We start from the raw sequence: 10,802 nt of genomic DNA on the forward strand, positions 1-10,802 counted from the left end.
GTGTGTGTGTGTGTGTGTGTGTGTGCGCGCGCGCGTGTGTGTGTGCACGTGTGCACACAGGGGCTATGTACATAATGAGGACAGGTGCCCGTGTCCAGAAGAGAACATCAGATCTCCTGAGTTACAGGCAATTGTGAGCTGCCTGGAGGGAGTGCTGGGAACCAAACCCCCGTTGTCTACAAGAACAGCAAGCGCTCTTAACCACAGACCCGTTCCTCAAGCCTGACAGTTGCGCTTTGCATTTTTCTGTGCTCAGGTACCCATGACAGGCCTCCCTGGTCCTCTGAAGACCATGGTGGTCAGTCCCTGATATCAGGAATCTCAGCCCGAACTTCACAGCTTACCAGTATCCATGATTTATGCTTGCCTCCCGGGGTCCCTGGGATCTGTGTGTCAGACAGCTCGGGGGAGGTGCATCCATGTTCATCTCAGAAGATGAGTGTGAATACTAAACATCTGCACTCACCAGAAGGACTTTATGTGCGGGATACTATGGGTTTATGTTGGCTCATTCGTTTGTGCTGTTTTTAGTCATTAGCACGCAAGTTTCATTCATTAATTCATTTCACGTCATCCCGTCATTCAGCACAAAGTCACGGATGCAAACATGCACGCGACAAGTTCAAGGCCTTCCAGTGAGAAGTCTGGGCCAGGCATATTTAGTGATCTATTTATTTCTCTATCTCCCCACCTTAAAAAAAAAAACAAACAGTCTCACAAGGCATCGGGTAAACTGCCACAAGAGATAATTGCAGGTGGTACCCAGAAAAGCTCTGAGGAGTCAGCCGACTGATGGATCAGGTGGACTTCCTAGGGGAAGAGATCAGTGGTGTGGAAGGGTCTAAGTGAGGGTGGAGGAAGCAGAGGGAGCAAGGTGGGTGGCTTGAGGCTGGAGCCAGCCTGCCACGCTAGTCAGGAAACAGCAGGAAGCCAGAGAAGACGCTGTCGGAGCCCTCAGTGCCCACCATGCCGTTGTAGTCGTTGACTGCCAGCCACACCTCGTCACCCATCTGCACCCGCAGTAGCACTCCTCCCGAGCTGACCTGCTTGCTATTGGACATGTGGTCGCAGAAGCTGGTCACCTTGACGCCGCTGTGGAACAGCTGCACGCACAGGTTGGCCGTTTGCGATGCATGGTAGACAAAGTAGTAGAGGCCGGGCACTTTGCAGGTGAACTTCCCTGTGCTCGTGTCATAATCCCCCTGAGGGTTGGTGACAACAGAGTTGAACTTGACCAGGCCATTGGCCGCCGGGTACTGGGAGGTCTGTCGAGTGACCGTGAACACCGACTGATGCTTCTGCTTGTATCGGCCCTCCTCACCTGGCTCCCCAGGAGGCCCCCTGGGGCCTGGATCCCCTGGGAATCCAGAGGTCCCCATGGGGCCATTTTTTCCACGATGGCCAGGCATGCCAGGCTCGCCCTTCTGACCCTTGGGTCCTCGTGTTCCAGGGATGGCTGGGATTCCTGGAGAAAAAGGGAGCAGGCAGGAAGGAGTGATGGGGTACAGGAGACAGGAAGAGGGACCCCCCAAGTGGGTCTGGCAGGGACCTCTAGCCTACGTTTTTCAGATGGCTCTGCCCAGGGGCAGGGGGCAGGTTAGGAGTGGGGGCTGCTGTAAGTCCTGTGCTTGGTCCATCCCTGTCTCACTTTCCAAATCTGTGATGGAAGGGTCCAACTTTACCCCAGCCTGATGACCTAGGCATCTGAGTTTCTCCTTCCCTTGCGAGGACTCTACTTATCTTTGTATTTAACTTCAGTTTCCTCTTCCAGGAAGCCCTCCTGGACTGACCCTGCCAGTCCCTGCTGAGTGAGATACCTGTGGTGATTCTTTCTGTGACACACACTCTCTCTCTTTTTTTTTTAATTTTTGAATTTTTAAATATTTTATCTAATTTTAATTTATGTCCGTTGGTGTGGGAGTGTCAGATCTTGGAGTTACAGACAGTTGTGAGCTGCCATGTGGGTGCTGGGAATTGAACCCGGGTCCTTTGGAAGAGCAGGCAGTGCTCTTAACCAGTGAGCCATCTCTCCAGCTCTTCTATGACACTCTCAATGGTTTGTGGGCCTTTTTTTTTTTTTTTTTTTTGCTCAGGCTAATTAGTCTGGGCTCAGAGCCTGACATCACTCAGGAGACTGAGGCAGGAGGATCACTGCAGGTTTGAGACAACTAGTGAGATCCCGTGTTAACAAAGCAAAAACAAAAACATAAAGAAAGAAACAAGAAGAGAGTATGGGTTCAGGACTCAACAGATCTGGCCTTCAGGCTGTGTGACCCTGGGCAGCTGGTTTCCCTGTCTGAGTCTGTTTGTTATGAAGGCTGAACATGGGTTAGGCATGTGGGAAGAAGTTATGCTATAGTGTCCAGGGCTGGTGATGGCTAAGCAGGCCCATCTCAGCCTCTTCACGGGGACAGCGGAGGATATGATGTATTTTTCGGACTATAACACGCACCTGACCATAAGACACACTCAGTTTTTAGAGCAGTAAAACAAGAAACAGTAAAGACAGCAATCGGACGATAAGGTCCACCCTAACTCCCCTCCGCCACACTTTTTGGGGGAAAAGTGCCATCTTATGGTCCAAAAAATATGGTTGTAGGAGAGGGGGTCATGGGGGCAGTGAAGGAACAAGAGTCACTGTGTGATTTTTGAGCCAGTTGCTTGTTCTCTCTGGACCACAGTCTTGACATTTGCAACGTAGAAGCAAATCATGTCTCTAAATGTTTATCTGCTCTGGCAGAGTGCCCAGAGCTGAACCTGGTGCCCAGGGGAGCCCAGAACTGTCCTCTGGCAGCCTACACATAGATTCCCTAAAGTACAGCCCTGGAAGGGGACCCTCAGTGGGCCCCCATAAAGTTAAGTAATTCCTTCCAAGGTCACAAGATTCCATTCTGTGGCTTGGAGGGAAGAGAGCAGCATAAACATCCTTTAGGACACTCTTCACTAGCCCCCTGCCTGCCACATTCCTCTGTCCCCAACAGTTCTTCTCAGTCCCCACCCAGTCTCCCTGGGCATGGTGTCATACCCAGACACCACTGATATCCCAGAGAAGCATGCTCACTCAGGTAAGGGTCACCACACCTGTACTCCTACCTAACCTTAGCTGCCCACACCTTTCCTTGGCCCTCCCCTCCCCAACAAGAACTTCCTGGGTGAAGTCCTGACCGCCCCGCCCCTTGCATCCTGATTGACAGACACCATCGCAACCTGGGACTACAGCATCTGCTTCACAGATGTGGAAACTGAGGCACCTCCAGGTTAAAACAAACATACAAACAAACAAAGAAACAACTGGCACAGAGGGAGGTGGTGGGCTTGGCTTTGGCCCTATAGTGGGTGCACCAAAAGGAGCCAGGGTGGTCCCCCTTCCCTAAGTGTCCACCTGCAGGGTGAGCAGGTCTGCCTGCAGGGACAGGGGGCCTCCTTCTCCCCCTTCCACAGGACAAGGCAAAGGAAGGCAGCAAGCTACAAGGTCAGCCTGGAGGCCGAAGCCCAAACTCTGAGGACGAAGGAACTAGGCCTGCAGAAAAAGAGGGCTCTGCACTCCCCCATCCCAGTGTCAGCCTTCACCCAGGCTCGCAGACTCACCTGGCTCACCCTTGGGCCCCTGGAGTCCATCATGCCCGTCCTTCCCAGGGGCTCCCGGCAGGCCTGGCATCCCCGGGATCCCATAGCAGCCAGCGCTCGCCTGGCTCCTGAGTGGTAGAGCCAGCAGCAGCAGCAGCAGCAAGTAGAGTCCACGATGGGCAGGGCAGCTGGGTCCCACATCCATCCTCAGGAGGAGCTGGGTGGAGGAGGGAGAGAGATGGTGGAGCTGATACCAAATTCTCCACTTGCCCTCCTTCCCCTCATTGCCCTGCACCCCCCCCCATAGTCCTTCACCCTGAGGAGCCCACGCCCATGCACAGATGGTGGCTGGACGGATGATGGACAGATGGGTAATCGGGTCTCTTCTAAGGCCCAGGCCTGGGCTCCGCAAACAGAGCTAGTCCCGGTGCTACGGTTCAGGAAGGGACTTGGGGGGAAACTGCCCCTCACTCCCCTCACTCCCACCAGGGCAGGGTCCCAGCCTCACCTGAGGGTGTAGGGGTCTTCAGACCTAATTACAGAGATGTCCTGTTCTCCCAGACAGGAAGACACCGTGTTAGAATGGACAGAGAAGAACTGCCCAGAGCAGGGCCTGCCTGGTGCTTCCTTCCCCCGCACCACCTCCCCCCCCAGCATCCCCTACCAACAGCACCCTAATCCCACATCCCCTTTCCAGAAAATTTCCCTGAATTGACACTTTCTTTTGGGTTCTGAGCCAGGCTGACCTCAGTGACACCTCCTGTCCACTGCTTCCTTCCCTGGCCCTAGGTCATGTGTGCCGAAATGAGGAAGTGTCTTGTCCCTTCATCCTGGGAACATCAGGGTGCATGGGCGTGTGAGTGTGTGAACAGTATGTGTGTACGTGTGTGCATGCGCACATGGGCATGCCAGTAAACCTCAGCCCAGGCGCAGGCTGACCATTGAGTTTGTAGCCCCTCTATGGCATTCGCCATGCCTGGGGCTCAATGGCCTTTCACCTTCCTGAGAGGAAGTTACAGCCCCTCTTCCAGAAGAGCGATTTTCAGGGTGACCCCTGTGTTCAACAGCTCCCCCGAAACAAGCCTCACATGCAGTTGTCAGGCTGCGGACCTTACTCTAGAAACATCCACATACCCATCCCAGCTGTCAGGCTCAGAGAGGGGTGCCAGGGCGAGCTTGCTTTGCATCAGTGCATCAGATGCTCCAGCTTCAGAGCCAGAGACTCGGCTTTCCCTTCCGGCTGGCGATTCCCTTGTCAGTAGATACGACCACTGTTCTGCAGACCCATTTCCCCCACTGGATGCCAGGTACAGGACATGACTGGCCCTACCTCTTTCTTTGCTAGACTCCCACCACGGTGATGGTCTTCCCCACCCTCATTCTCCTGTCCCACTTTGTCTCTCTAGTCCAGAGCCTTGTGGTGGGCAGGCCCGGCCTCTCCATGTCTCCTTGCTCAAGTGGGATTTATAGGATGAAGGATGTCTGGGGCAGTATAGCAACCCAGCCTGGCCCCTCCATGGGGAAGACTCTGCGCCACGTGTATGCTACACCCTGACCCGCTCTACCAGTTCAGGCCTTGCTCTCCCAATCCTCCTGATTGTGCCCTCCTCCCCACAACCTGTAGCCCAGGACACACTATGGGACCAGGGTAAGGCTGAGGGTGCTGGCATCCCAGGGCTGGGGAGAGCAGGTGTGGTGGGCTCTGCGTTGGGGAAGGGCAGTAATGAAACCTGTGCTTTTCTGAGTTGCCTGTGCCTGGCCTAGCTCTTCCAGCAGGTGGCAGGCTCGGTCCGTGCTCAGGCCTCTCCGCCCCGCCCACTTTTCTTCCTGGCTCGGCTTCCAGGCTCAGAGGAATAGAGATTTACAGGTGAAGGGGTGAGGGTGGCTGAAATGTACGTTCAGGAGGGGTTCGACACTCTCCACCTACTGGATCAGGCACTCCCCGCTCTTCTCATCCCCCACACAGTGACAGGAGCCCTCCACTTTGGCGCCAGACAGGTCCTGTAAGGGTAGCTTGAACACAGGCCTCCTCTCACAGAGCCTCAGTTTCCACAACTGTTTTGTGCGCTGTGGCTATGGAGACCCAGCACACAGGGTCCCCAAAGCCAAGGTCTTTCCCAGCCCATGGAGGTGTGCATTCAGTGGTTAGTGACAAATGGGGTCAGAGTGGGACAAGAAGAAGCCACGGGGATCATGTGGTGGCCTGGAGTTGAGGGGGCCTACTCCCTCCCTGGAGTGTCCCTCTTCTTCCTGACCCCAGAGGCTCTTGGCTGCAGGGACAGGGCATGACTATGCATGTCAAAAGGGCCATGGCAGGCTGGGTCAGGGATAACTGAGACGGGTGTGCTAGCCAGTGAACAGGAGCAATAGTCCCTGACTCTGGATTGTGAACACGTGGGGGTTAGTATGGCAGAAAATACAGACTTTCTTATTTCTGTGAATCTAGGGATGTGCACATCATCACAAATATTGCGTGTGTGTATGCATGCACGAGTGTGCATGTGCAAGAGTGTGTTCGTGCACACGTGTGTGTATATGCTTATATGTGTGTGTGCATGTGTGCATGTGCAATACGTGCAGGTGCAGGTGCCTGTGTGTGTATGCGTGTGTGTGCATGTGCATGTGTGTGCGCATGTGTGTGCACGTGTGTGTGTGTGTGTGTGTGTGTGTGTGTGTATGTGTTCAGAGAAGTAACTAGTGTGTACCTCCAAGATTATACATAGTGTTCTGAGAGGAAGTCCCTGAGTCCATGTTTTGGTAAGAAGCAGGTGAGTTTCAGACAAGGAATGTGGGACATTGTGACTCTCAAGGATAGTATGTGCATGGCAGGAGACAGTGTATGTGTGAGTGTGACTCCATGTGTGGCTGTGTATGAGACTGTGTGGTTGTAGGAATACACTTGAGCAGCCAGGATCCTCACTGCTAATCGCCCCACTCCCCACCCCTTCCCAGGCGGCCAAGCAGTCAGCTGACAGCAATTCAGTCTCCGTGTCTTCCCAGAAACCTCTCAGGAGACCCAGCTCTGGGAAAGACTGTTGGGTGACCCTGAGCCAATTGTTTGCCCTCTCTGAGCCAGGCGGCAGAAGCACCTGTGTGATCTGTCCAGTACAGCTGGGAAGACTGGGAGGGTGTTGGTAGGCTAGCCTGATTTCAACCCCAACTCCTCCCCTGAGATACTGACCTGGGCTTGTTGGTCCCCTGCTCCAGCGTCAGTGCCACCAACCTTCTGGGAGGCACGTGACAGACCCTGTCTACAGCCTTCACACACTTGTCCACAGCAGCCCTCCTAACCTGCCCCGCCCCAGCTCCCATTACTAGTAGCATTTAGCAGATTTGGAAACTGAGGCCATGCCTTGTGATCTGGCAGCTGCCAGGGGATGACATCTGGATTGGAGCCGGGCTGATATGCCCGTATCTCCCCACCAACCACTGTGCACAGTGCTAACACTGCTCCCCTCACACAGGCAGCAGTGGCCACTGTTTACTCCTCCTTCCTGCCCAGTGCCCAGAACAGCCAGTGCATCTCCAGCCACAAACACAAATGGGATCATTTATTCCAGAAAGTGCTTAAAGAAACCGCTGGGCCGTGTGCAGAGAAGACATCGGTCCTCAGGGCCCTCGGAGCCAGCCCCTTCCATGGCCTGCTAAAGCCTCAGCCCCTTCACTTTGCACAGTGAGGAGAGAAGGGATTCAGGGCGGGGGTTGGGGGGGGGGAAGGGGGAGCCCACACAGGGAGTGGAGGAGATGGCAGAATTGTAGGGCGGCTCCGCGGCTCAGGCCGAGGGGAAAATGAGGAATCCACTGAAGATGCTGTCGACTTCAGTACCTTGGTAAATGCGACCCTTTATGGGGTCCTTCTCAATCCACACCTCGTCTCCCCGCTGCAGCTGGAGCACTGTACCCCCAGATAACACCTGGAAGAGGCCCCTGCTGTTGGCGTCACAGAAACCCAGGGAACTCCTGGGCTGGCCCCTGGAGGAGGACACGATAGACAGACAAATGTCCCATTTGGAGATCACTTGGAAGGTGAAGTAATAGAAGCCGGGCACCGCGCAGATGAAGCGGCCCGTCTTGTTCTGGTAGGGACCCTCCTGGTTGGTGATGACCTTGTCGAAGACAACCACGTTGCCTCCCGAGGGTGGGTTCCGTCGAATAGCTGAGAAAGCCGGCCGGGGCTGGTCCCTGATGTTGCCTGGATTGCCTTTAGCACCCTTCAGTCCTTGGGGGCCGCTGTTCCCCAGGGGCCCACTGGGTCCTGGGAACCCCACATTCCCGGGTTTGCCAGGGGACCCAGACTCTCCCTGTTCTCCTTTAGGGCCTCGGATACCCGTCCGGATGCCGGCAGCTCCTGCACGGAAAAGAGCGGATGATGGGTGGATGAGGGGGCATCATGGGTAAGGAGTCCGGAGGCTGCCAGTCCTCACAGAAAAAGCCTCTGCTTTTGAGACATTTGAGTCTGACTGGCCTGACTGGCTGTGTGGCCTTGGGCGAGCACATCCACCTCTCTGAGTCTCGGTTTCATCTGCAGTATGGAATGAGGTAAATACAGCATGTGGCTGACCCTGGAGTCTAGGAAATGTTGGGCACTCTGGCTGCGCAGTTGCCTCCTGCCCGTGGCTGTCACCTCCCGTGCCTCCAGGTCACCAACTCCCCTCTCAGATTTGGCACCTTATTGGGACAGCTGTATGCAAATGAATGCAGGTGTCCAGGGGGTCCTTTTTGGCCTGCTGGAGACTGGGAGGCTCAGGATGACAGAAGGCTTTCCTTCCGGCTCTGGGCCCTGGTGTTAACTCCGCCCCTCTCACCACCCCTTCCCCCCAAGGAGTGGGGAGCAGGGACATAGTAGGGGCGCTGAAGGAAATGCCAAGGGCAATTGTTATTGGCTGATCTTTCTCTACACGCTGGGCAGGGTTCTGTCTCCATTTTTACAGAGGGGGGATTGGAATATTAGAGAGGGTCTGTAACTTGCTTGAAGTCAACAGATAAGGCAATGGGCCTGACTTTGGAATCTTGGGCTTTGCTGGTTAGACCTCTCATAGCCATTATCCATGCAGCCCAGTCTGCGGAGGAGAAATAGGGAGTTGGATGGAGTAAGAGGGTCACAGAGAGGCCTAAGACTAGGGACAAGGTCTGCAGGAAGGCTAGACCCTCAGGTGCCAGGGTGAACTGTACATACAATGCGATGGCTTCCTGGAGCTCAAATGCACCATTACGTCCCAGGACCACCGGAAGCCTTTGCCTTGAGGATGACAGGATGAGTCCCCCACCTGGTGGAGGAGGCTGCTTACCTGGTTCCCCTCTCTCTCCTTTGAGACCCGGCCTCCCTGGGCGGCCTGGATTTCCTGCAACCCCATCCTTCCCGTTGGGTGCTCGGCACACATCCTCAGCCACCGTCATCGATGCCAGACTCACGGCCAGCGCACAGGCCACCAGCCATCCCCGAGAGGCTTCCATGATGTCCCTGCAGAGACACACAGGAACCCTGAGCCGGCTGGGTATCCAGAATCATGCATTTGTCCCATGATGGATTCCACATGCAATGTTCTGTGATCCAGTTTGGGGCGTTGGTGTCCACCTGTGATATACAGATGTCCTCAGCTCCCTAGCCCTAGCCCTAACACTAATGATGACCTTGACCCTAGCTCCTAGCCCTAATTCTGACCTTAACCCAAACACCTAGGCCCTACCCTAATCCTAACCCTAGCCTATAGGCCCTAGCTCTAGCCTTCATCCTGACCCTAACTTTAACCCTAATTTTAATCCTATCTCTTAGCTGTTGACCCCTGGCCCTAGCCCAGCCCTAAACCCCACACCTCTCCCCCTGCACCTGCATAGCACATGATTTTATATACACATAGACCTCCCCACTCTCTGGACACACAGGCTCACACACTCCCACGGATGATGGATCTCATTGAACAAATATTTACCAAGCGTCAGCACTGTTTTAATTACAATCTCCAGCCCAGATGGCAAGCTATGCACGCGCACAGGCTTTCACAAACATCTGCCTGCTCTCTCCGGCAGTCTCAGCCCCTTTCCATATCCATATGAGGGCTGACTGTCCCCGAAAATCCCTCTGCTGATCCAACCGCTAGCCTCTGGTTCCCCCACCCGCTTCCTGGCTTCCTGTGTTTTTGAGGGGGGGAACCATGAGTCTGAGTTGCTGCCTCTCATGGTTCCCCTAGCTCTGGTCAGAGGATAAGGTCCCTTCACCCACCGACTCTGGGTCCTGTATCAGTGTCCTCACCCCATCCATCCTTGCACAGAACTAGCTAACGGCAATGTTCTTCCCTCCCTGCCTCGGTTGTCCAGAGCGGTCCAGCTACCTTGGTTTCCCAGCCCCCTCCCCCTCAGGCTTGGCCTCACCTGCCTCCGTGGTCAGCTCAAACTGGATGCTCTGGCCCTTTGCTGATGGTGGGACACCCACCGGCAAAGGGGTGTCATCAGGGTGCTGCCAAGTTTCACATCCTGTCCCACTTCCTCTTCTTGGGATCTACCCCCTGAACTTCCCCAGGGCCAGACACCACCACACAAGAAAAATTTTAAGCAGACCTCAGCTAGTTTGGGACAAGGGGATGTCCTATCCAGCCACAGTTGTGAGGAGGAGCTCTGGGGAGGGGGTGGGGTGGGGCTTCGGGATCCAGAGGAAAAAAAAGACTATCAGGACAAAAGGACTCTCTTCAAATCTGTAACTTGAGGCCTTTTTCATGATTAGGGAAGACATAAGAGTTCATGGCCAAGTGCTTGTAAAATTTAAAGTGGAAGGAATAGGCCTCTGAGAAATAGAAGGCACACAGAAATTTGGTTGGAAGCTCACTACTTTCTAGTAGCCTGTCTCCTGTCTTTGGGAAGTTATCACATGTGTCCACTCTCGGTTCTCTCTCTCTCTCTCTCTCTCTCTCTCTCTCTCTCTCTCTCTCTCCCTCCCTCCCTCCCTCCTTCCCTCCCTCCCTCCGTCTTCCTTTCTTTCTTGGTGCTCACTCTATAGACCAGGCTGGTCTTGAACTCACAGAGATCTGCCTGCCTCTGCCTCCCAAGTGCTGGGCTTATGGCTTGTGCTACCCACCTCTCAGCCTCACTCTCAGTTTCTTTGTCTGTAAACTGGGATCAGACCCTACCTCAGAGGGTTATTGTGAAATTTTAGTACCAGGCAGCTGCAGAAAACTGGGCACTTGGTGGCCACTAAGTCTCATTAAAAACAGTTTATTTATTTTTCTGTCTGTGTGTATGTG

The 10,802-nt window shown here is 54.5% G+C and overlaps 2 protein-coding genes across 2 annotated transcripts; both read right to left on the minus strand.

Annotated features, from left to right (window-relative positions):
• Positions 1–656: 656 nt before the first annotated feature.
• Positions 657–4,208, minus strand: C1QC (complement C1q C chain). Its single transcript, XM_084788362.1, has 3 exons — positions 4,076–4,208; positions 3,589–3,784; positions 657–1,465 (listed from the first exon to the last, which is right to left on the minus strand). The coding sequence occupies exons 2-3, from the start codon at positions 3,770–3,772 to the stop codon at positions 909–911; spliced, it is 741 nt and encodes a 246-aa protein (XP_084644488.1). The 5' UTR covers positions 3,773–3,784; positions 4,076–4,208; the 3' UTR covers positions 657–908.
• Positions 4,209–7,103: 2,895 nt separating this feature from the next.
• Positions 7,104–10,086, minus strand: C1QA (complement C1q A chain). Its single transcript, XM_084788363.1, has 3 exons — positions 9,937–10,086; positions 8,856–9,028; positions 7,104–7,915 (listed from the first exon to the last, which is right to left on the minus strand). The coding sequence occupies exons 2-3, from the start codon at positions 9,019–9,021 to the stop codon at positions 7,341–7,343; spliced, it is 741 nt and encodes a 246-aa protein (XP_084644489.1). The 5' UTR covers positions 9,022–9,028; positions 9,937–10,086; the 3' UTR covers positions 7,104–7,340.
• Positions 10,087–10,802: the final 716 nt, after the last annotated feature.

The sequence above is a fragment of the Acomys minous genome, assembly GCF_964271855.1.
Source record: "Acomys minous genome assembly, chromosome: 6".
NCBI classification, from domain to species: domain Eukaryota; kingdom Metazoa; phylum Chordata; class Mammalia; order Rodentia; family Muridae; genus Acomys; species Acomys minous.

Coding starts and splice junctions, on each gene's coding strand:
- C1QC (XM_084788362.1), bottom strand. CDS start 3,772: ATGGATGTGGGACCCAGCTGCCCTGCCCATCGTGGACTCTACTTGCTG. Junction 1,466..3,588: donor GGGGCCCAAGGGTGAGCCAG/GTGAGTCTGCGA, acceptor CTTTTTCTCCAG/GAATCCCAGCCATCCCTGGA.
- C1QA (XM_084788363.1), bottom strand. CDS start 9,021: ATGGAAGCCTCTCGGGGATGGCTGGTGGCCTGTGCGCTGGCCGTGAGT. Junction 7,916..8,855: donor AGGAGAGAGAGGGGAACCAG/GTAAGCAGCCTC, acceptor TTTTCCGTGCAG/GAGCTGCCGGCATCCGGACG.